This window comes from Aptenodytes forsteri, unplaced genomic scaffold (genome assembly GCF_000699145.1).
Source record: "Aptenodytes forsteri isolate BGI_AS27 unplaced genomic scaffold, ASM69914v1 Scaffold3, whole genome shotgun sequence".
Lineage (NCBI taxonomy): Eukaryota > Metazoa > Chordata > Aves > Sphenisciformes > Spheniscidae > Aptenodytes > Aptenodytes forsteri.
The window spans coordinates 600762-626942 of record NW_008795283.1 but is presented as its reverse complement, the minus strand read 5'-3'; the positions used below and the strand labels follow the sequence as shown (position 1 = coordinate 626942).

The 26181-nt window shown below is 42.7% G+C and overlaps 1 protein-coding gene across 1 annotated transcript in view; it reads left to right on the top strand.

Annotated features, from left to right (window-relative positions):
* RGS6 (regulator of G-protein signaling 6) overlaps positions 1-26181 on the top strand; it is a 268020-nt gene that overhangs the window by 214586 nt on the left and 27253 nt on the right. The window contains exons 5-13 of the mRNA XM_009279302.2: positions 886-937; positions 3675-3739; positions 6730-6806; positions 9911-9992; positions 10518-10592; positions 11956-12054; positions 13129-13190; positions 17841-17951; positions 21225-21350. Coding sequence (XP_009277577.2) covers positions 886-937; positions 3675-3739; positions 6730-6806; positions 9911-9992; positions 10518-10592; positions 11956-12054; positions 13129-13190; positions 17841-17951; positions 21225-21350 — 749 coding nt within the window. The remainder of the gene's footprint in view (positions 1-885; positions 938-3674; positions 3740-6729; positions 6807-9910; positions 9993-10517; positions 10593-11955; positions 12055-13128; positions 13191-17840; positions 17952-21224; positions 21351-26181) is intronic.

Below are 26181 nucleotides of genomic sequence, written 5' to 3'. Positions count from 1 at the left end.
AACATCAGTCCTTCCTTTAACAGTAGCTCATCATCTTGTGAAGTTCATAAGATAGGTATCAGTGAGGAGCATTGAACCCTGTATTGTTTGATCCCTCCATGTTTTCTCACTGTACTTTGGTGCAAGGAATAGTCTTTCTGTGTGCAATGTCCTATGCCCGTTTGTGGCATTACATCAGTAATGCAAAACAGTGTTCTGTAATTTGTGTGATCACAGGGACGTTATTTTTCATTCATGTTAAAACTGAGATACAGCCACATATACTAATACCTTGTAATTAATTGTAGCAACTGCAATATGCAGATCTGGATAGAAAACAAAAGCAGTAAGCTTAGCTTACTTCTGCTTTCAGAACGACTCTAATCAGCTGAGTTTTGACCTCTGCCATCTGTTATATTTAAAAAGTAAATTGTTTTGTAGGCTGCCAACCAGACTGGTAGCTGCTCCAAAAAAGCAAGTTATGTGTAGCGTATATAAAAGGCCATGAGGTTTCTCATGCCCCTTTAAAAAAAAACCAAAAACCAAAAAAAGATTCAGGGTTCCTGTGAATTCCTGGGGAAAGAGGAGGTTCTGGGAATAGAAGGTAAGAGGTCCACATTCAGATGGGATGGCAACAGTGTTTAAAATGTCATCAGGATACTGGACATCTTCCTCAAGAGATGCTTGTATTACAGCATCTCTATTTACCTGCAGTGAGGAATGTCAAATGTGATACCTTCCTAGAAAAGCTTCCTCACTTTTACTGAGATCTGTGGCAGTGTTTCCCCTGAGGGCAGAGACTGGGCCGTAGACTTTGTGATTCTTCTTTTTGTACTCGTAATGTTTTTCTGCATCTGAATTGTTTTTCATCTCTTAAATTACAAAAATGTGTATGTTGTTTCTTAGGCACCGTACTTTTGGCCTTCAAACTGCTGGGAACCAGAAAACACAGATTATGGTGAGAGTATAATTATTTCATTGTAGAAAGTTACTACAGAAAGTTTGTGATGGAAAAAATTGTCCTTAAAATAATTACTGTTGGCCATCTAAACCCTTCATCAGCAGAGTTTCTTGTCAGACTGCAGCATCGGAGGCAGATTTGTGCTCATCTCAAATACGTGAAGTGAAATCCCAGGGTGGCTCAAGCCCACAGAGCTGTAGCCATCAAGTTCAGTGGGGCCAGGGTTTTACTTACCATTACCCTTCATTCTCCCATAGCTCTGTTCGTTTCGGCAGGATTTATGGCAAGCAGAATACTGCTGCTTGGGAATCTTAAATAATACCAATATTGCTTCTGTGGGAGAACGTACTCTGATCTGTAGCTGGATCTGATATGTTGATCAATAAAAAGTTACCTCATCTGGGCACTCATCTGGCTGATCAATAAACCAGTATATAACTGATGGCAGCCCATAGTTAAAGTTCTCTGATATATGACATCAGACTTATTTTTCCCATTTTTTTAAGATTACCAGCTGATAGCTGGTAAAAAAGAGAAGACTGAGCATGGTTTATGAGCTAATAAACTGCAACATGGTGCGTTAAACATGTGAGTGCCTGCAGACAGTGATAATACATAAAGAAAATATGTCAGTGTTGTTATCTTTAGCTGTCTGCATGCAATGTTGCTGTCTCTTCCAGAACTGCGCTTCTTTCACAGTTAAATGATAAAATCAGTTGTTATATCCTGGTGTGGTATTGGAAGAGGAAGCGAATCCATGTGTGTGCTCATACAACAGGAGCTTCTGGAAGTGCTTCTTTTGAAATATCTCATAATCTAAGATCAGTTTAGAACTCCTCCCTGAATAATCAGGGTTTTTTTTCTTTCCCGGGCAATAATTACTCATCATTATGGATTCTGGAAATCATTTGCTGGGGTGGAGAAGTAGCCTGCAATGGTGTCTGTCATGTGATAGTTCATTTGCAGTCCTCATCTGCAGGGAAGCTAGCACAGACTTACGCGTTTATCCCAGTGAGGGAACGGCTTAGGAGAAAACATGATGCTGTTCATTATATGCAAAATAATTTCCAGATTTTACAGTCATCTTATATAACTGTCTGAACTGTGCCAAATATGTATTCTGTAAATATCAGAATAACAATCTGAAGAAGGAAGTTCCGTTTTTCACTATAGTATCTGATAAATAACTGGTTTTGCAGTCAGATTATTGTACTGCAAGGGCATTGAGTGGAACAGTACACCTCAAAATAAAGCCCTGTATGAGCTGACCCACAGCTGGACAAGCTGCAACTGCATTAGCTCTGAGCCCTGTAGTGACAGATTTTCATCTGTCCCAGAAATCTCTAACATATGCTTATAATCAGTCTTTGCATATCAGAGGCCTGTACAGATGGAGTCTTCCCAGGAATTAATCCCAAACTAGCAGTAGACCCAGATAAAACTGAAATCCCAGCAGCTCCCATACTTTTTCTGTTTGCATGGATCCACTCACAGGACAGGAACTAACTTGCTAATGGCAGGTCACTGCCTAGCATGAAGAAATACTGGGAGATGACTGACTCTCACTTTATTTGGTGTTGTAAATGGCTTACAGATGAAACTGCTCTTGAGATGTATAAATATAAATATACATGAACTGATCAGCTCTGGTTAACGTGCATAATAATTGGCTCATTATATGAAGGTTAGAATTATAGGAATAGCATAGACTAGAATTACATGAGTAGCACTGTTTTTTACATATATTTTTAAATAGAAGAATAGGTTTCCAATGGGAAACATCTATGAAGGTGTCAGAAAATTGTATTTATTAAGAAACCAAAACCCCATGGTTTTCAAAGAAAAGCTGAAATTTTCTCAAAAAGATGTATTGCAGTTTGATGTAGATGATGCTTTGCCTTCTGCCCCACTCCAGTTTCATATGCTGTTGGACAATAAGTACCTGGCCCTGCAGCATGAGAGAGGGCAAAACACAAGGAAGCCATAAAATTCACACCTAGATCGATCCCAAAATGAGAGCACTGGACCTTTCTTACGTAGTTCAGACCTGACTGTACACCCAGGGTGTGCTGGGGACCTTGTGTTTCAGCCTGTAATGGAAATGGGGCTAGCAGGCCAGCTGAGGCTTTCCCAGAAGGCAGCCTGGGACTGGTTTGGTGCCATGCACTGGGCTCATCGTGACCCTCAGAATCCCAAACCACATCAGTTTCTGCAGTGTCTGCCTATGGGGAAATGTGAGAAGGCTTCTCTTAACCATTTGAAATGTGTAGAATAAGTGGTTGAAGCATATGAAAAAATGCTCAGATCATACCTTTAAGATCTGGCCTGTATTTCTGTTTTCTTTTCGATATCCTGAAGTCTGGTTTTCTTTTTTTAAACAGGAGGGGAAAAGAAGTGCAGGGCTGCTCACTTTGGCAGGCATGTTCCCAAAGTGCTGAGGGGAACAGGTTGCTGATGCTAAATCTTTTACCAGCCCCAGAAGCAATTGTGCCTTTCTCAGTCATCTTGTTAGGTCCTGGCATCTACTCTCAGCACTTTTAAATGAGATGTCCCAGATGTTTAAGGCCTCTGAGATTACTAGTGGGTAATGTCAGCTGAGTATTCAGCCCTCTCATTCGTTGCCTCATGTTGCTTTCTGATGAGAACGAACAGTGCATGGACCACTTTTTTCTTTTTTAAGATCTAGTACTAATAATCTGCCTGTAATTGTTTTCCATTCTGTTTCTCCCTTTAGCCATCTATCTTTGCAAACGGACCATGCAGAACAAAGCTAGGCTGGAGCTGGCGGATTATGAAGCCGTAGGTACACTGCTACTAGTGTTTAAAGCTGGGGGGTGCAGGGAGAGCTTTGCTTGCAATTGAATGCTGCCGTTTTGTGCTTTGGGGTCAGCCTTTACTGTGTCTTTTTTTCAGTTGTCAGAATTGTGTGGAGGTTGATCTGGAGACAACATCAGGAACGTGATTGGGTAACGTCCCTGGCTTTGCAACATCTCAACTTAAAGCATCTGCTGTATAGCCAGCCCTCCAAGATTGGGGAAATTACACAGAAGTTTACATTGGTTTCTTCTTTCCAGTTAACAGTTCCTGGGTTATATAGCAGATACTAACACAGGAAAATGATGGCTTTCAGGTGCATTATTGGGCAATTAAATTTCTGATGATCCATCTAGTTGTGGACCTTAAAAGGAAAGTTTTCAGATATTAGACTTCGACTGTTTTCAATATGCCATATAAAAATTATTACTCAAGCTTATTCAGGGCGTATTTGCTGTTATGAAATGTTTATCCATAAAAATATCCCCAACCTTGACTTCAGATTGTGGAGGGTTTGGGTGGAGAGGAGTGGGAAGATGGAGGCAGGAGGGGCAGCGCTGGTGTGAGTTTCTTTGAATGCCAGCAGTGTAACGCTCTGACCAGCTGAACTTTTCTTTCTGTCATAGTGACTTTTTTTTTTTGTTCACTAGCTCAACAGTGTAACAGTTGAATTTCAAATGTGGAGTTTTTCGTTGGAGAGTTTGTTTACAAAGCTGGTTGCAGTGGGCTTCTGTGTTCATGTTTATTACAATGAAAACATTTATATTGCATATATTTCAGGGTTTTTTTCCAATAATGGACTTTTTCCTTCTTCCTTACCTTCTATGTTTTGGGACTTTAGTGCACATGGATATATATACATGCCATTTGGTCCTTTCAGTGAAGAGCATGCAAAAATTGCCACTTACCTCATCCACCCTGGAAATGCATCCAGAGTTCCCAAGAGTTCTAATATTGAAGTACAGGCATAAAGGAAGGAATATAATAATCTGCATGCACTTACACATCCTTTTGCTGAGTTTTCTCTTCTGCATATTGTTGATTTCATTATTAAAACCATTAAAATTGCTCACAGCCAACCAATTAACTGTAAGTACTCTAAAGATCTATCATAAAGCAACAAAAGGCTGTTCAGCAGCGCACACACTCCCACACACATGCAGCGAGGCTATGGCTAAGTACTTTTGCACATCGTTGTCTACTGAGAGTAGCAATGCTCCAGTGATGGCAAATAATTAGATCTTGGCAGTCTCTCATTTTTCTTGTGAATATTGCATTGCACAATTAGAGATCGCTTCTGCGTTCAAACTTTGCTGTCTTAATTAGAGACAATCCGATAAGAACGGCACCAACTCTTCCTAGTCATTATGGGAGCTGAAGCCGATCCAGCAATGGAGATGTAAGTTGAGCACAAGTGAGAGAAACAGGCTTATAGGAGTGGGAAGGAGCCCTGTATATTTACTATCTATTTTTGGAGATGTAGTATGAGAATGCTTCTCCATCGGCATCAGCACTGACCTGGAGTTTCCAAAGAGAATCTCTACAAAGCATCTCAGGGGACATCTTCTCATTTTTAGGTTCTGCTTGCAGCATTCATAGACAACCCCCCACCTCCCATTTATACTGGTAGAGCAGGGGTCTTGACGATATGATTAAGCTTGCATAATTGCATTCAGTTTTGTTTATAATTGGCTAAACATAAGCACGATTCAAATATTGCTTCAGTTGGTGCTGTTTCATTGGCTTCAGCTTCTTACTCCAGAGGGCACATGTGAACATAATTTAAAATAAAATTAAAAAAAAGAAACCCTCAAAAAATTGTTTTTGCAGATAATTACAAGTAGTTCTTCCTTGTAGCCACAGTTAAGGAAATCATCGCAGTTCAGCACAGCTGTAAATCATTTGCTTAACTGTTTTCTTCCGTGTATACACACTGAAACTCTTACATGGACTTGGTGGTAACAGGGCCAAGCTTTATGCCTTGTGTTATACAAGAGTTTAAAGTAAATAATAGGAAGATTTCTTCTAGCATTGAAATGCATGCACTTAAGCACTTTCTTGAAATAAAGGGAATAGGTATAAAAAGAACAGCAGTAGAACTAATAGTGTTCATTTCAATGAAAATTTGCAACAGTTGAACCAGCTGTAATGGAGAAGAGCGTCAGGTTAATGGTCTCGTAGGCCTCCTTGTCAGTGTGGGTGTGGATATGTGACTTCGGGGTGCCATTTGAGCCTGAAATTCTGGCCACGTCCCGAGTTTGACCTTGAGCTGTGATGAAGTCACATCCACCTCCAAATGTTCAGAACATGACACTCTCTGTAACGGGTCTGGACCAGAGCTCTTACTTCAGATGTAGAGCAAGGCTGCATCTGGACCCTGTCTTTGCAGTTAGCGATGTTCATTGTTCAGACAAACAAGCTATTTCCTTTTATGAATCATCCTGGCAATCCCCAGCCTTCAGTGCTGTGCAGCTGCGTAATGCTCTCAGCGGTGACCAGGACTCAGCAAAGCAAGGGATGCTCAGGCTTTGCACCTTAGCAAAAGCCTGAAGAGAAGAGAGCAGTGGGGGGGAGGAAGGGAAAGTGGGGGTGAGAGGAAAACGTGCAGGTGGCAGCCATCTGCTATCAGAAATGAAAGTCATCAGCTTCACAAAGCCTCTCAGTGTTATCTTTTGGGAACAAGTCCATCATTATTTTCATAGTAGAGCTCAGGCTGCCTTCATCACACTCCATTACTTCTCCCTGACAGGGCCTTCTTGACTGCAGCTATGGGGCTGCAGCCCGAAAGGATGTGTTACAACCTTGCTTTGCCTGCAAGATAGTTCACCTGAAACAAACACTGACTTCCGTGGCTTGAGTTTTCCAGTTAAAAAAAAAAAAGGAATAAAATAAACACCTGCCATGCCAACTGTGCTCTTAAGCAGCTGCTGTAATTACAGGGGTTAATTGTTCTTACTATTTTCATCTTTTGTCAGGAAAACTTAGCCAGACTTCAGAGAGCATTTGCAAGAAAGTGGGAATTCATCTTCATGCAAGCTGAGGCCCAAGTGAAGTGAGTAATCCTGGAACACTAAACTGCACCAGTATTTAGAGCTGTGAAGGGAAGGGGATTCTGTACAGAGAAAACTTCTCTGTCAAAGTCTACTGCAGCTAAGCTCAGAAGGTGTTGGTGAATTTTAATCACCGGCAGCCTAGAAAAAATAGAGAGCCAATTCTGAAGGTTTGTGCCAGAATCTGAAAGATGGGTTTAATTATCTGTACATGGAAATGTTGTTCAGGAGCTCCTGAGCCTGGATTCACCATGGGAGCTTGGGCAATTCACTTGCCCATTCTGCTTCTACTTTTGTGTAGTATTTTTGTTTTGTATGAATGGAAAGAACAGAACTTTGTCATCTGTCTGTGTTACTCCATGCTTGTAAAGTATTTCTGAGTTTAAAAATACCGCTACTTCAGAGTGATTATAAGGGTGGTATTTACAGCAGTCTGGATTTGGTTTTCTCATTTATACCAATCCCCAGTTGACTCCATTGTACCTCTACTCTCTGCAGTCTGACTTGTGCTGCTAAATTAGTGTGGAGAATTGAGTACCACTTACATGAAACTTACTCAGATTTAGTATTTGGGTTTTTCCTATCTGCTCATAATTGAAATCTACTTTTTTTTTTTCCCTCATCTTCCCTTGTGAAAACAGTTTGAAGCCTCTCAATGTTTTGAGCGTGTTTTCATTATTGCTGCAAAATGGGTATGGTCCAGGGTTTGTAGACTAGTGTCTACAAACTAGCGCCTAAAACCCTCCGTGACCGTTTTGTGCATGTAGTTGTCACCTATAAAATGGAAAGGGTGGTGAAGATGGCACATGAGAACACTAGTACTGACAATCTGTATCACATGAAGGAATTTGCACTTTCAGCATTAGATGCTAAAAAGTTAAGGAACATCATTTCTTGAGGGTGTGGCTGAGGTATATGTCTCTATCTTTGATTAACTCTTTGGAATTTTGATTAATTCTTTGCTTAATAACATTGTAATTATGCACTATTTAAGTACATGGTAGTTATCCTTTAATTTACAAGGTAATTAAGGGATTTTTTCCGACCAGAATACCAGTGTTCTGTTTGGAAGAGAAAATTAGAAGTTAAGACAGCAATTGTACTTTCAGTTACTTAAAGGTTTATTGCCAAGATGAAAAAAAAACAAATCTAAGTCAAAACAAAATTCTGCATTCTGTCCACAGCACACAATTATTACCTAAGAAAGAAATGTAAATATCAGATTCTTGATGTGATCACTGTTGCTTATTCATCTTTTCTCCATTCAGTTTTCTTTGAAACGTAAGCATGGACTGGCCACTATCAACTTTTTTTGCTGGCTAGTTTCAGCTTCTTGGTTCCCAGTTCATGTGGTGGTTCAGTGTTCAGGTTTCCAACAAGGCAGGGCTGGAATTCACAGTGTAATTCACAGCCCTCAATTAACTAAAAAAGAAGACAAACCAAAAATAACTGAAAACATTCCTCCTGCTTATCAAGTTCTGCTCTGCCTTCCACGTCTTTGCACACAGGATTTCCATTGCTGTACCTACATTGCTCAAAAACTGCAGGCACAGAGCATCTAATTATGTAGTGTCTTCATAGTTTAAAATGTGAAATACTGAGTTACCAGTAAGTTTGGGAATAAGAACCAAGAACCTCGGTTCAGCACAAAGCACCTGTGAATACAATTCATGGAGCCTCTGAAGAGTCCCTCCAGTTCGTGTGTGGTGTGATGTTGGCCAAAGTCTTCACCTTCCCTTTTGGCCAGGCACAAAGGGCTTGCTCAGAAAAAGAAGTTTTGGGCTGGGTGTCTGTGTTTGTTCCCCAGCACAGTACAGCAACTGCTATCTGGTGGCTGCTCTGTCTTTGCGCAGGGACAGAGCTGGTGCAGAGCTGGTTTCTCGTCTCAGTGTTGCAGGGAGGATATTCAGAGAGTGATACCAAACTGTGGAGGACTCAGGCTTTTTGTGGGGAGGGGTGTTTGGAAACTTCAGTTTCAGTCCTCCATTTCCTAATCCTTTTTCTAGCACAGACTTAGCCGAGGATCACCGCCCCTCTGAAAGAAAAACCGGAGGGAGGGAGAACCTGATGGTCAGAAATCCCAGCTGGGGTGGATTTTTTCCTCACTGCTTTGATTTTCCCGGGTGGCGGCAGTGCAGAAACCCAGCACAGGGATGCTGTCGGCTTTTCAATCCTGCTCTGGAGACAAAGGCGGTTCCTCCTTCCCTGTGCCGCACCCAGTCTCTCTGCAGGTAGATCTTGCAAGCCAGTGGTGACTTTGCTGTGCTCACGTGTAGAGCTGAGCACAGGAGTGAGGCACCAGAAGCGAATTGCCTAATGCTGCCGAGAGATAGGGAAACAGTTGTTTTGAACAACCTCCGGTCGCCTTTGATGCATGTGCTTTGAGTGAGTCGATTCACTGGCTGCATCAGGGCTGAAATTACTGAGTTACAGTTGTGCTGGCCCAGCCGCGTGTCTCTTGGGTGAGTGCAGGCTTGCACGGGGCCATGCAGCAAGCTCTGCTCCCGTTGCCTGTGCTGTCACCGCTCGTTCTGCCAACACGGGCGGGCGGCAGAGCCGGTCTGTTGAAAGCCCTAAGGAGGGTGGCCCAAGTGCTGCCCATGCTGTTGCTGCTGGGAATGCCTGGGATAGCTGCCCCTCCGCAATCTGTGGTCATGTCAGCGGTGCCGCTGGGGCACCGGGGTGCAAAGGGACCTCCCGACGTGGACCTCTGTCCAGCACCAGCTGAGAGCTTCACCTGAAGTAAAGAGGTCCCGGTGGGTCTCCTGACAAAGCCAAAGCCAAACATGAACCTCCCCAGCCTGCCAAATCAGGGTCTGGGAACAGAGTATCGGGAAAGGTGGTTTTCCTCTCCAGATGAAAAAACGGATGTTAAAGTAAATTTTCCACCTTAGTAGGAAAATCTCTTTTGACACATACTGGAGGAAACATCAGTGATACTTTGTTCGTGGCACACGGCCTGCAAGCGGGAGTGTGACATTGCTGTACAAAAAAGTGGATTTCTGAATTTTTTTTATCATGGGGTTAAAAACCCCAGCTAGAAACTGTAACAAAGAAGAAAGCATTACTTGTACATTGACTTATATGTTTATACTTTTGTTTTCAGAATCGACAGAAAAAAGGATAAAACAGAAAGAAAGATTTTGGACAGCCAGGAAAGAGCATTCTGGGATGTGCACAGGCCTGTGGTAAAGCTCTTTTTGAATGATGAGACTTTCCAGATTTTGACAGGAAAGTTTTAATACTAGTAAACACTGTGCCAGGTATTGCATAAAGACATTGCCTTTAAAGTCACCACGTGGATTTTCCTTGCAGTTCAAAACACACCAAGTGTCTACAAGATTATTTTAGATATTCTAGGCTTGTGCATGCATGGAACTATTGATTTGGAAATATATGATAAATGTGAAGTTTTGAAGATCATTTATTGTGCATACGAAAGAAAAGCAGCTTACCCAGTTTGGTTCAGACTTCCTAGAAAAAGCTCCCCTCTTAGTAGAGATACTTCCTTTTGGTGCCAAAGTTATGAGTAAATGGATTGGATGCTGAGATGCCAACTTTGGGTATATGCAGTCTCTTGTTTAGCAAGGATAATTTATGGGACACAAACTTCAGGAAAGAATTTTGGACAAGATCTAATTGTATATTTTAGAAAGGTAAGGTAGCATGTGGGTTGTAAACAGAGGAGTAATACGATTACCATCTCTTTTCAGCCTGGCTGTGTGAACACCACAGAAATGGACATTAGAAAGTGTCGTCGTATGAAAAACCCACAGAAAGTGAAAAAGGTCACTTTGAGTTTCTGGTTTTGTTTGTGGGTTTGTTTGTTTGTTTGTTTTTGTTTTTAATGTAAGTCACGCTTGACACCTACAGTATCTCAGACTTTCCCAATAGGAACCAAAAAAAGCGTTTTGCAAATATCACTTCCGTTTTGTTCCAATTGGTGAATTTACTATTCCTGTTTTACCAGCAGAGCAGTACAGACTGGGCGATGGGTAGAGCTGAGAAGGGCGTTAAGGAGCTCTGTGTCCCAGATGTCTGCTGGCTCTGCACTCCTATAAAATTCAAAGCAGTTGGCAAAAGTACCTAGGTCCCATTTTCAGAAATTATTTGGGCACGGATTTTTCAGAGCTGTTTACCCACCTTAATCATTTCAAAGGCTGGATCATTAGCAACTTGGGTGTCTTTGACTTCCAGCAAGTTTTAGCTCTTCTGTGTATATAGAATCATAGAATTATTTAGGTTGGAAAAGACCCTTAAGATCACTTGAGTCCAACCATAAACCTAACACTGCCAAGTCCACCACTAAACCATGTCCCTGAGCACCACATCTACACGTCTTTTAAATACTTCCAGGGATGGCAACTCAACCACTTCCCTGGGCAGCCTGTTCCAGTGCTCAATAGTCCTTTCAGTGAAGAAATTTTTCCTGATATCCAATATAAACCTCCCCTGGTGCAACTTGAGGCCGTTTCCTCTCGTCCTGTCAATTGTTACCTGTTTTGGAGGTGACACCAGACTCCTGAACTTTCATTGGTAGTTAAATTGCAGCAGAGCTAGTCACGTGTCTCTTAGGAGCGTTAAATAAAAAGCAAAAGTACAAAATTAAAGGGTAACTGATACTGCTTTCAGTGCAGGTCTCTGTCCTGAAAATGAATGGCTACAAGTCAATCTGCAGGTTTTTGTTTAGAGAGGTTTATGTGAACTTGACCCATTGACACCTGGTTAAGCTCTTTCTTCGATGTGTAGTTTTACAACAAGAAATTAAACCAAGTGAAAGAAAATGGGATAGGATTAGGTTCTAGTCTATTCTTTCTCCGCTTGGTTCATCACAATGACCATTCCCAGTGTTCATCCTGCAAGCGTTGATACACACAGCCTTCAGAGCTCCTAAAAATTATCAGCTGCATTTTAACATTTAAAATAAACTCTTTTCTTAACGTGCCTGCAGACCTTCCAAGTGCAGGCACCTGCAAGCGTGGTCTGATCTGTAAATTTTGCTCCAGGCTGAATGATTATTGACCTGTGTGGATGTAAACAGTAGGAAATTGCTGGCTTGTTACCTTGCTGCTTTGCATACTGCACTTTTCCTCATTGCATAACAGAGAAAAGTGCCGTAATTTCTTCTGTTTGTTTATTGGTTCCTCACAGTCAGTATATGGGGTTACAGAGGAGTCTCAGCCCCAAAGCCCAGTACACGTGCCCTCCCAACCTGTACGCAAAACTACAAAAGAGGATTTCCGGAAACAAGTAAGTAGATGGCTATATGGCAACTCTTCTGAGAACTGTTATCGGGGGGGGGAGAAGCATATAAAGTTACTGAGATATCAGCAAAACCAACTGTATGCTTTACCTGTCCTTGACCCTCACATACTTTAGGTAAAGTACTAAGTATTTAAAGATATGTATATATTTTCATTGAGGAGTGCAGTTGTATGATGATATGTATTATGGGTAATACTGACCTTTTAATCTACTATTATTCTGTCTGTGGACCAGTATACATCCTCTGGTTCACTGAGGATGTCTGAAAAGTGGGCAGTGGTGAAGGCTAGGGAAGAAGCCAGCATACTGGGGTACAGGCTGGGGATGGGTGGGGAGGAAAGGCATCGTTTGGTGCATGACTGTTAGACTGTACAGTCAGAGCTTTTAGGGAACTAGGAAAAAGTTATTTGCACAATCACTCCAAGGAATGGCCAGCCAACTTACACATCCTTGCCTCGGCACAGGGAGCTCTCCCTCGAAATTACTTTCCTGCAACAAGCAGCACTCACTGAAGTACAGGCAGGAATCGCTAGGTCAGCATTTTAGTAAAGGCAGCTTTAAACATGTTTCTTAGGCAGCCAGTTTTAGGGTGGCCTTCTGAACTAAACCTGAACACTAAATTTCTTGAGCTTTTTCCATCATAGGCAACATAGGCTGCAGAGTACTGTGAAGAACTAGTTCATAGCAGAGTGCAAATATGCTGTAAAACTGTTATGGGTCTTGTGATGCCAGTCAGTTAGAGAAATGGAAGAGAGGAGTGTGGTGTAAAAAGGGGATCGCATTGCATCCTGCGTAGACTAGGAACCTCAGCCCCAAATATGTGCCTTTCCTACTTTTAATTATGTCTTCTAAAGCTTCCCCTGGGTCTCTGCCGTAGGAAATGGAGACTCCTGTTGGAAGCAGTTAATAAGCTGCTTCTAATACCTAGGGAAGGGTCCCATTTCCTTCTGAGTTACTTTCAAGCTGTTTGGAAAGAGAAATCAATAGTGTGTTGGGATATGATCAATGCATGCTGTCGAGCTCCTGGATTGTTAATGTCCTTGTCATCTCTCTCCTCAGATAACTTTTCTCAACATGCAGATAGAGAGACATTGTTTAAAGATGTCCAAAGTAGCAGAAAGGTGAGTGTCCCCGTTTGCATGATTTCCCATTCTTTCCTCACCTCCAGTTTGGTGTTTCCAGAAACAGAGCGGGCAGGAACGCACAAAGGCTGGTCCCCCTTCTGTGTGCATCAATTCTTCCCCCTCCTTGACCGGCCGTGCTACCTGTCTGCTGACCACTGACACTTCTGCACTCGCTCTTCTGCCACGGACAAAAAGTAGGTGAAAAATGAGGATGCTGTCGTACTGTAAAAGCAAAAGAAATACCATTCACAAAAGAAGGAACCCTTGCAGTGCTTTTGTTTCCCACCCCTTCACAACCCTAGACTTTATGTACAGAAAAGTCATTCCTGTTTCAATTTGAAAATACCCTTTTTTCTTTTGTGGGTGAACTCTCAGTGCTCACCTTTTGTTAGTCTGGCACAGCTCTGGGGAAGGAGCTGCGTTTGCGTCTTGTTGCACGTGGTGTTCATGTCCATGTTCATACTGGGGTTGTAGGGCCAGTTTCTGCTCCCACTTATACACATGAAACCCTATGGGAAGTACTGGGGTTGTACCTGGGCTACTCAAGGCAGTGTTTTAAGAGGTGGATTTCTCACAGAGGCAAATCAAGGCACAATTTGACTTGCGGAATATTTAGCTCTGTTAGGAAACTATGAACAGGTAAAGAACAAGCTCAAATTTAATTGAGAATGACAGCACCTTTACGTAGATATTTGTAAGTTATGCACATTTGCAGGGGAATCACTGAGACAAATGTGGGGATCGGCATGCTCTTCAGTAACGTCACTTTTAGAGCAAAACTCTGTTGAACATGAGGGACATGATAAAGGCTGGTGCCTTGTAGAGAAATAATAGAGGAATTTTTATTTAAGCAAATTAAAAAGAGATTACCCTATGAAATGTGCTTTGCAGTGCCTGCACCTGTAATTAGCATGTGTGTACTAAACTAGGCAAATTAAATGGCGAGAGCCCCAAACTAAGTTCCTATTGGCTCATAACGTTTAACAATTAAAATGAAAATTTATCCAATTAAATAGAAAATACTCAGAGGCTCCCTGAAATCCTGCATACGCTATATTGTATGATTGAAATTAGCACATTCATATTTATGTTTTGGTTCTTTTTTGTTAAGAAGATACATTTGTGCTTTACCAAAAAATGTCATTTTGTACTGAATTTACTTACAATGACCTTAATATACTGAGACAGTAAAAATTTCCAGGCTGGTAATTTACAAGCAAGCAGATCTGTTTTGCTTGAATTTTTTCTAGGTAGGTATTTATTCAATAAGATGGACTTAGTAAAACTCATTCACTTGTGAACATCAAATCCTGTCCACATAACACACCTGTTGTTCAAGTTCGTAAGGAGCTACTGGCATTATAAATGTAACATTGTCAATGCCAAAAAAACCTGTTAGTTTTCAGTAAAACTGGACAGAAAATTTTCGTGGTTTGAAAGGGCTTTGGGATTATTTTTTTTTTTACTGGTCCCAAATTGGAGAAGAAAATGTTGTTATCAAAACCTGTGCAAATTGATAACCAGGAGAAAAGTAAATAAAATGAGAACAATCAAAAAGTTCTTTTCTCCTGTTTTGAAAGTTTCATTATGAAATATGAATGAATATTTTTCATATTGAATATATGAAATTCTAAAGAATGAAAATCATGGTTGTGATATTTATATCTTGGGAAGAAGTGTTTGGTGATGTGATGACTTTGGGTGGCAGTGTTGCTGGAGGGTCCCAGGGCTTGGTGCGGAGAGTGGTAGGAAGTGCAGCCTGGATGTGGAGGGTTACAGAGCAGGAGGGAGGGAAGCAGAGGGGCTGTTGAGTCCAGTGGCTTGGCAGGGGTGGAGATAGGTGAGGAAGAATGAATGTGGATGACCTGAGTTGAACGATTGCCTGAAAAAAAAAACCTGTGCGGCCTGAAAGCCTGATGTAAAACGCTGAATACAAATGCCAGGAACAAATCTGCTGCGTAAGGAGGTGCTGTTACTAGCAAGTCACTTTTCAGGCTGGGCCCCGCTGTCGGGACTAGTTTAAGTGACAGTGTGGCAGATCGGGGTGCCTGTGCGGCCTGAAAGCCTGATGTAAAACGCTGAATACAAATGCCAGGAACAAATCTGCTGCGTAAGGAGGTGCTGTTACTAGCAAGTCACTTTTCAGGCTGGGCCCCGCTGTCGGGACTAGTTTAAGTGACAGTGTGGCAGATCGGGGTGCAGGAGACGACTTCTTGGCCCGCTCCTTTCCCCAGCCAAGCCTGACAGCGACACCACGTGCCATTTTTTCAGTACGGCGCAAAGACGCTTCCAGGCAGGACGAGAGAAGTAACGAGGAGCAAATAAGGCAGGGGGTGGTGGGGGAAACAAGCTGCTGTCTAATCTTTTATAGGAATAAGTTATAAATTATTTTAATAGTGATAGACCAATCACATACATTTTCCATGAATGCATGCTATTCTATGGGACAGCCCTTGTCCAGCAGAAGGGGAATGGAAAGGCTCTCAAAAGGTTATCCCCAGCTCCCATGAAATAAATGCCCACTACTAAAGATTTTCTGCCCCCCTCCTCCCTGTTCCCCTTCCAGCAGTAGATCTGCACCAACTGTGGGAGCAGGCATCCCCCAGCTGCTCCAGGCACCTTGGAAACAGTTTTCTTCTCCTTTCTTCCACATCCTTTCTCCCTACCTGGGACCTGCACGCTGTCAGGTTTAGGATTTGGCAATGAGATTTGAGAATTGTTGAGAAAAACTATCAATATATTCTACCTACTGTTTCCCTGACTGCATTGTGCCGTGTTAGTGCAATCTCACTACATGTGGCATCACAGAAATGGCTGGGGAAAACCAGAGCATCTTCTTACCAGAAGCAATCTCAGCTCCCTAGATGAAGATCTGTGCTATCCTCTCAGCTCCTCAAAGTTACTGTGAAGGCTCCGCAGGGCGCCCTGATTGTGAGACAGTTGGGTTCTCAAGGCAAGCTCTGCACCCTTCAGTGAACTCTTCCCACCACCTCTTCTACCAGAATTACAGTGCATCACCTGAAAGGCCAAAAGTCCAGGTTTGCATTTTGACAGAAATGCTTTCCCTTAGGAGTCCCCCGCCTGTAGCCTTCTTTAGACAATGAGGCAACGATTCTGCTGCTGTCATTATACTGAATCAGCAAAACGTGCTTAGCAATTCCCCCTTGTTTCATTTAATTTAGTTTTTTCCCCTTTTATTCTTGCTAGTACTTGTACTAGCACATCTGATGCCTTCTTACTATTTTATTAGGAGCAATTCAAGTTTCACAGCAGATATCTCCTGATTGATCCTTTTTGTTGGGTTTTTTTTAACCAACCCTCTCTCTCTCTCATTGATGTCTCAGGAATTGCTGCCGCTCTCTGAAATTGGACGCTGCTCCCTCCTCCAACCCTTGACCCACAGCAGTCATGAAATGTAATTAATGAAATGAGATGAGACAGCCCTGAGTGCCCTGAGGGGCAATGGGAACCTGCTGTGGTTACAAAAGTGTATGATTTTAATGCCTCATGATAAGAGCTAGGACAAACAAAAAGAAATAATTACTGTAGAGCAGGTCAGGGAAACTTTCTGCCTTTTGTGACCCTTTGTTTCACAGGGTCTTTTTGTTTTCCTGCCTTTTTGAGATGTGGAAGACCAGAGGTAAAGTTTAGCATGGACAATCACAGTGCAACTAGATTAGTTGTTCAGTATGATGAGACTCAATTAACTTAGTTAATTACTTGGCAGACCTAGGCAAAAAAATTAAAAAGTGCCTTAGAGTATTTCCGATATAGACTAGGACAAATTTCTTTTGATTTATTTCATATATGCTGTCTTTCTTTTGTAAAAAAAGCACCCCTAGCCCCAACCCCAGTGGAATTCCTGAATCACTTACGCAAGCAGACGCAGTCCTTTTCCCAGGAAGCTCTTTGAATGTCATCCTAGTGAGGATTAGAGGCTATATGTCTTATCTGACTCGTCATGAAGCAAGCCAGTATAAAGGCCAGGTGTTTCTCCAACATGCATATAATTTACTACATTCTAAGTTAATTATTATAAACTACCGTTGAAGTATTTTACAATAGTGCCATTAGACTAAACGGTATACCAACGTAACAAAAAAAGTTATCTATAGTCTGAAGCTTTGATGCTCAGGACTGTGATCCTCCAAAGATTTAAGTACATTCTTAGCTACAGAACATGACCCTATTTAGATGAGTTACTCATAATGCATAAAGTTAAGTGGGTGCAAAAGTCTGCAAAAACCAAAAAGGCCCGAGGCAATAGGAACGTGCAACAAATGAAGAGGAGGACACGTGCTTTGTAGTCATCCCATGGCTCTTCGGGGGAAGTCCTACCATAGCAATCCAGTTCTTGCCTTGTTGGGCTTTTTGTGAGCATCTTGACAGAGATGAGCTCGAGGAAAATACTGCAGTGAGCTGGTGGGTGTTTCCAGAGAAATCCTTGCGTGCACCAACCCTGGGAAAAGGGACTTCTGTGGTTGCTGAGAAACTGACTGATCCCTACAAAAATAAAAAGCACCCCCCCCCAAAAAAAAAAGCCAGAAGAAAAGAAAAGCTGTACCTCTCTGACATGTGACTGAGCATTCAGGCCCTGATTCTTTTTTTTCCTTTCTTCTTTTTTTTTTTCTTTTTTATATCTGTCAGTTTAATAGCCTACACAGAGCAGTATGTGGAATATGACCCCTTTATAACTCCTGCTGAGCCTTCCAATCCCTGGATAAGTGATGATGCAGCGTTGTGGGACATTGAAATGAGGTAAGAATTCGTAGTTTTAAGTAATGTTAGAGTTGTCTTGCCATTTTGATTGTATGCTCTTCCCACTGCCCTGTTCGGATAGGAAGTTGGATGTCTGTAACTTTACAAGATACAAGTACCTAGCTGAAGTTTAAACAGGAGCTTATGCTTTATCACTTCTTCTGTGAATTATTCAGCCCTTCCACTTCCATATGACTTGATGTGTGGTACTCTGTAAGTCAGGTAACGGATATTCTCATGCCTGTCAAGGACATGCACAGACTCAGGTCTAAGGGTCCACAGATACAGGATACTGCTAAGAGATACTTGTTCCAGCACATCTCCTTTGACCCTTGAGAGCCTGCTCTCTGGTCCTCCCCCAGCTGCAGTGCTCCAGCCCTGCTCCTGTCCTGGGATCCCATGAAAGATGCCGCTGGCAGAATAGGATGGGTTATAGGGCAGTGGCTGTTCCCGCTGTGCAGAGGTGGATTTGGCACAGGAGCCAGAGGAGTGTAGCTCACACATAACGTGTGAGACTTGGCAGGTCAGAATTATAATAGTTTGACAAAGTGAGTTTGGGCCTCACCTGTTAGTGAGGTGGCTGGCTTGTCTCTGTTACAGTGTCTAATAGATGAAAAGGAGGAGGAATGACTGTAGGACTTCCAATGCTTTGCACCTCAGAGAGTTTCTCCAAAAAAACAAGCACAACACTGCAATTTAGATCGTCTTTTGCCCATGTGATGCCGGTGCAAGGGAAGTCTGGCCAGTGTCTACATCTCTCGCCATCACAGGCTATCCACAGCTCTTGCAGTGGGGCTAGAATTGTCCTGCCTGCCTCTATGCCTAGCATAGCCTCTATGCCTAGCATAGCAGCTATCACAGCAGGTTTAAATGAAATCACCATGCCACATATCACCTTCGCTACTCACTCACATCCTGTGGCCAACTACTGCAAGTGCTCAGCAGCTTCTCCTAGTGTTTAGCTGCTGCTGTTTGGCACCAAATCTGAACTGGGAGTTCACTTTAGCAAATCTTTGAAAGGAGAATGCCAAATCTAATCCTGTCTGTTCTTGAATAATAATGTAAAGTTTAAGATGCTACCAGCCTAAGAAAGCCAATTCATAGTGAATCAGTGTTGCAGGAAAAGGGCAAGTTTTTTCCCTGTTTAAAACCCATGTGGTCTGGGATGTGAAAGATGTTTTCACCTGCTTCTCTGGTAGTCACAGAAATCCATTAGTTCCCTAATCTCTGCCCCTCTTCACATAATTTCAATATTTTGGATTTCCTTTTTAGTCAGTTTCTCTCATTTTCTCCATCCTCCCTAGCAGGGCTAGAACCAGATACAGCCCCTGCAAAATACTTCTCTGGAGGAACCCCCACCCACAAGGTAGTCCAGGCATCCATTATTTCTGCATCTGTTGAGGTAGCTGCAAGTCCCAGAAAAGATGTCTGTGTCCCTGAAGAATACAATTAACCTGATGTCACAGCCTTTGTAGGAATTTAAAATGAATGCTTGGTTTCTGCTATGATTTCAGAGTTAAGGAAGGTGATTCTCCTGCTGATGAAAAAGAGAAGGTTGTATTGTTGGGAGATAGAAGAACAAACAGCTCTGTATTTCCATTTTATTCTCTATTGTAAGAGAACTCACTGCATCTGCATCTAGTTGCAACTTGCATGAATAATTAAATGATCCCCGAGAGCTGCGGTAGCCCTTGTCTTGCCTGCCAAAGCTGTTTCCTCAGTTAGGAGAGCAGAGCCCTTGCTCAGGAAAACAAAGAGCCTCTCACTTCTAATGGTAAGGCAGTGAGTACGGACAGCCCTGTGCCACTACAGTTCATCCTTCATGGCACTCAGGACTCGGGAAACGCCATGTTTCCTAAAGCCTTCAGTTTTAGACAGCACTTTGGCCTTTTTGTTCGCGCTAGAATATTGTGCAGTGGCAAGAAGAGCAGCTACAGATCTCTGGGTTCAGCAGGAAATTCCCTGAGCTTAGCTCGTGCGTAGCTCTGCACAAACATGGCTCTCATGTCCCCGTGTCAGGGCTGGCTCACTTAACAGGTAGGCTGGCATCCGCGCCCTTGTCAGCAACACTGCTGGCTCCTGGGTGAGCGCAGGAGGAGCCATCCCAAGTGCTCTGCACTTTGAGTGAGGACATGCCCATCAATTTTGCTTAGTCTTTACACCAAGAGGAAATCAAAGCGGGCATTTTATTTACCCCTTTGGCTTATTTGTCTTCAGCACAGATCACCACTGTCCCCTAAGGCTCCAGGATTAGGAATCACCGTGGACATGATGAGACGTAGTTAATAGATATGTACTGTTAACAATGGCTCTACTGTCACAAATGTGAGCAGCTGAGCTGTATTTTAATGGTTGTCTCATAGTATGACGCCATCACACCAGAAGCTTTCAAACACTTTGTGAGCCCAGATTACGCTCTGATGCGGACTGTCTCGTAGGGTCCTCCTCGTGATTCCCAGGCACTGCCTCTCCCCATAGGCATCTCTGCAACATGTCTGGCAATTCAAACAACAGCTTATGTAAGTGGGGTTGTATTAAGAAATAATTTAGGAGAAAGGTTGTTAGTGATTTTCGTGCCTCTGCATCTCGGTGTCCCAGCTGAGACACAAAATAAGAGTCTGATTATCACGGAGCGGAGGAGGGAGATGCTTTTTAGTCTTCCAAGACTTTGGCATCCAAAAATCAGAGGCACTGAAAAATAAAAGACCACAAACCAGCAATCATTTTTAGAAATCTTGTCTGCACTGCTTCTTGGTGAAACTGCTTTTTTAATGCAAATGTGGAACTGAAAATCTGAAGCCAGTTCCAAGTGACCAGCCAGCACTGTGTGGGACACAAGGAGATCCTCTGGAGCTCACCAGCGGCCCAGGGAATACTGCTGGCAAATTTCTGCCTTGACATATAAGAAATTCCCAAGGTACATTTGAGGAGATACATAAGAAGTGCATAATGAATAACCATTCAAGTATGGTATGCTGTTCTTTACATGAAACCTACCAGAAATTACTCTGAAAATCATATAATTCACTGTCTCATTTTGCCGTGTACGTAAGTACCCAGACAGTACAGTTGCTTTAACGATGGCCCTGGTCTTTATAGCTTCTTTTTGTATGTTATTTGCTAACTTGTATTTCTGCAAAATCTTGAGGAAAAAAACACCATCTCCTCGTCTGATAATCTTCCTCCCTTTGCTGCTTAGCAGAAACAGCAGCTGCTCAGACAGCAGGCAGAAATGCACATTTCATCTGCTTTTTCCCTTCTCTCTCCAAGCAGCAAAGAACCTAGTCAGCAGCGTGTGAAAAGATGGGGTTTCTCCATGGATGAGGTGCTGAAGGACCCAGTAGGACGAGACCAGTTCCTTCGTTTCCTGGAATCGGAATTCAGCTCAGAAAACCTCAGGTGAAACCTTTCTTGAGTTGAACTGAATGAATGGGGCTAATCCTACTCTCTTGCATAGGTGAAATGCAATGCTTGGTCTGTCTTGAACTGCTAAAAACAGCCATTTGAATAAAGTTGAGAATGGCAGGATTTGGCCCATAGCACTGCTACGGATGCCTATGTTAGAACTATGTAAGTAATCTCAGGAACAGTGTTTAGCAGAGCCAGTGTTGTCAAGTATCATATGCAAAGGCTTGCAAAGTTGTAATAATGTGATGAGACATAGCATATTGCTGTTAAGTCCCCTAACAATATATAGGATTTACATGTGTATTTGTGGCAGGGGTCGTGTGAGGGAAACACAGTATGGTGATCATGTGGTTAAAAGTGTTGCAGTACTGGCACTCACCAAATCGGGTTTGCGACAGCTGCTTTTAATTCTGGCACCTCCTAACTATTAAAGAGCTTGACTCTCACCTTAATAGCACTCTCTTTGTGTGGGGATTGTACCTGGCTTCTCATTTTGTGGAAGAAGACAAAACTTCTATTATGAAACACTGTGTAGACACCCATGTGATCCTACATCAGACTGAGAATCTATAAATCTATTGTGCACAATTCTGCTACTTCAACTACAGCAGGAATAGGCAGCAGTAATAAGTTGCCATTTTTTGGTGAACCAACGCTAGATGAAGACAAAACCCTTCCTAGAAGATCCAGCCCCTCTGGCCTTGTCCGTAATACTGTTCTAAACCCAATCTCTGGCCCTAGCACGTTGCTCTAAAATACAGTCCTGTTACAGAATTGATGAAAAGACATTGGAAGTGCCAACAGCATGCTTCGTTCTGGGGTAGCAGTCCTTCAAAGAGTATGCCTATCTCTTTAGCCCTTCCAGCTGCAAAACTAAGTGCTAAACTCACACCTAACCAGCACCTTAGGATTCATTAGTCACCCCTACATACCCCAGAACTAATGTGTTAAGCCATTTTCCCTTATTGATACCAGGTATCTTCTCACACAGAGAGAAGAGAGGTCTAGCTAGATATACCCCATAGACCCTAAGCTAAACCCACAGCCGTGCCTACATAGCAAGGATCTGAGTCCCCTGCTTGTCCTAGTGTTAATCAGGATATAGTCACCGGTTTTATCTTGAATCTTAACTCTAATTCCAACCCTAATCCTGAAGTTCATTTTAGGGAAAACAGCTCTCCTGCTGTGGAGAGGGTGAGGTCCATGGAAGAGCTAGTGTATTGTTGTATCCTGCAGGTCCCATAACAACAGAAGCAAATACACTACAGTGAGCTCTGAGAAACTGGGGTTCCCAGGATTATGCTTGAAACAGAGCTGGGGCAAACATTGGGATTAGTGTTCAGGACTGCAAGCATTTAAGTGCTAGCTTTATTGCTTGGTGCTGCAAAGTCCAAAGAAAACGGGAGAGGGCTTGTGCCAGCCAGAGAGGCAGCCTGAACAGGTAGAGGTTGATACTCAGTGGCTGAGGTTATGGTTCAGACTCTCGCCTGCACGTGGCAAACAGCCAAATTTACTGCCACGTTCATCTGTTTTTGCGGAAGCAGGAAGACGGTGGTTAGCAGCAGGGCAGATGACTTGTGGTTGACAGCAGGGCAGGCTGCAGCCACCAGCCTGGGCTGAAGGCAAGGGTTTGAGTCGGTGTCAGGGTGCCAGCATGCGCTCTTGTATTCTTGTGTGGGGGATCCTTAACCTTGCTCCTTAACTGAGGTACAGCAGGTCAGAGGCACTTCACGGTTATCTGCAACGGTCCTCACCTGCTTCTTTCCCTGATTAGTCCTGGAGACACAGAAGAATCCATCAGTAATGTCATTTGACTGCCCTAGATGTGGCGGTATCCAGAAAAAAACGCCTTTTTACGCAGTCTGAATTATACTGCACAGGCTATGTTGTGGTGCTCTGGTGCCGTCTCAGCACGTGGATGGGTGTGAGGACCAGTTCACGAGCTTTCTTTGGGGGCAGTCCTGTTGCAGTAGGCCCAGGAATCATTGGCAGAGACAGCCAGAGAGTTTGCAGTTTCACCGGCAGATCCGTGCCTGCTCCAGGGATGAGGAAATCTGCTGTCAACGGAACGTGCAGTCAGTCAGGTTTTGCGCTTTTGCTGATAGGGAGTGGGTTTGATGTTATTCTCAGTTTACATCAGCTAAGAACTTGACTGCGCAGCCTTTAAGTTTGTATTTTGTTAATTTTTTTTCATTTAGAAAATCAAATATTTTAGTAAAGCATGTGAACAATCGTCACTTCAGTGCAGTCTGCTGGCCTGCGAGATCTGAAAGGGAAATTCCCCAGAAAGTGGCTTTAAATGACATTGGAACTGACCATCGTATTTATCATATTTTCTTGTCCAAGGAGAAATATAGAAAGCATGCCAGCAGCAAACCAGTGAAAAATCAATGCACTTCTATGTTAGTTATTTTTAAAAACCTGAAAGTTACTTGTAAGGTAAACGAGGGAGTGTTACTAAATTACATAAATGAGCTTGATATTTTATCGCTGAACGGGTACTGAACTTGTATATGCTTACTGCACTTATGTACAGTGGTGCTTATTTGCAATTAAATTGCAGTGATGAAGTGCAAAATTAATATACTGTATTGAAATACTGCTCAAATGGGTTTTCTGAAATAAATCCGGGCTTGCACTAATAAAATCCAGCGCGTTTTCTAACTAGAGGGTGTCCCCCACATTCATCCTACTCAGAGAAATGGAGAGAGTTTCATTATGAGAAGGCAAGCATGTACCTTCCTTTGTCAATCAGAGCTGCTCCTCCTGCTGATGTGCGTTCTGTCTGGTTTTGAGACGGCTTGTAGAGAAGGGAGGCTGCAAATCAGTGGGCTGGGATAGGTTAAATTCCGCATCCTTTTTGGAAGACACTGGTATCATTATTAGTTAATATGGGAATATTGCTATCATTCTTATGGTATCATAATCATGGTATTGGCTTATGTGGTATCATTATTATCTAATATTGGATCAGTATTAGCAAGCCTACTTAAGGCTTTAAATAACAACAGGACGTAAAGGCAGAAATATTAATGAAGAAAACTGGAATAGGATGGATTGTTAGCAGTGGTGCTAGAGAGCAGAAGGTGGCTCTCTAGGGTTCAGGTGTGGCAGAGAAAGCTCCTGAATTCTCATTAGGAGTGTATGGCAGAAAAGAAAGCAACTGCTGGATGCTTAAGCATGCAAGCAAAATTTAAGTTATACCCAACAGCAAAGTTGGGATCTGTCTCACCTAAGTTGGCAGCTTGGAAGCACGTGCTTTCTTCTGCATCCTCCAGGCTCCCTTTAGAGTGAGAGGAGTCAGTGAATCACCTGGAAGGATTTCTTTCAGCTTTAAGTGGAAACAAAACTAAAAGCACCTTAATTACACTGTAAAGCGCCCGTCTCTCTCTATCATCTATAAGCCTGGAGAGACTGATTCAGATGACAGTGTGTCTGCATGGTAGACAGTTAAGTGAGAAGCATCCTAACCAAACCCTGGGAAACTGTAAGGAACTTTCTGAGGGCACAGCATCTAGCACCTTGCTAGAAAAATTACATTTGTGGGTATCTTTTAAGGACTGTCCTCCAAGTAACTATCTGGAGACGTGGAAACTGTCGCAGCGGGGATGTGTTCTCTCTTGGGAATGTCAGTAGGATCTTCATTAACACTGGCAGGAGTCCTGTGGGCCCCTGTGTTGTCCTCAAGGCAGATCGGAGAAAGTGACTGCTGGAAATCCTAGAAATTCCTGGTAGTGCTAGAAAAGATTTCATGAAGCGTGCACTTGAGAATGCCTTGAAATGGGTGTAATTCAGTGGTATATAGCAAGGGGACCAAATTCTGCTCTTATACCCAGTGGTGCAAGTCCCAATCATAGGGTTGATTGCGGTGGGGTATTTCCATATCTTCCTAGCTGAGAAAAATTAGTCCCGTTGGGGGTCTCGAGTGAGGCACTGCCAGAGAGAGCAGCAGACCAGACTCAGTGACCTCCCGGCTCTCCTCCTTCCAGCTGTGTTTCTGTTCTAATAAACTTGCAGGATCATGTCCACCAGTCTCCTGGGCTTGGCTGAGCCCCGTAACTTATTTATTTACGGGCTGTCCATTATTTATGTGAGAGCAGGAAAGCCAGTCAGTTGGGTATTTTTCTCTCTGTTTTTATTTTAACTCTTTTTCTTGCTCTCTTTTCTTTCTCCTCTCTGTTGCTATCTTTCATCTCCAATTTGTTTTGACTCTGTTGATTTTTGAAGTACCCAAAATACCACAGACAAAATGCCAAGCTTCAATTAAAAAAAAAAAAAAAGGCCAACAGAGAGTTGTTATACATTTTTTATGACCTGGAAATCTCCCGAGACATCTTGAGATTGCTGAGATGTTCATCTAACTGGTGGATTGATTCCCCCCCCCCAAACTTCAAAGAGTGTCAGCTGGAAAGAGAAACAACTAAGTGGGAATACAGGACACAGGAATTTTACCCGAAGGGAAAGGAGACTGCACACCTGTTTATAGACCTAAATAGAGAACACATGACGCTTTAGAGGAATGCACTGTGAAGCTTGCAATGCACGAATGCAGGCGTTTTGTGCGTTATTGTGAACATATGTTGAAAATCGAGTTATCCGGAAAAGAATTTTACCCACAGAAAGTGTTTGTATCTTCTATGACCCCTAATGGCTGAAACTTGTTGCCAATTTTTTTTGTTGTTGTTGTTTGTTTGTTTGTTTGTTTTCATCAGGAAAGGAAAAGTTCGGGCACTGAGGAAGACACATACATTAAGTAACCCCCCCCCCCCCAAGCCCCTTGTTTCCTAAATAAAAAGCATTTACACAGGAATTTTCTAACCAC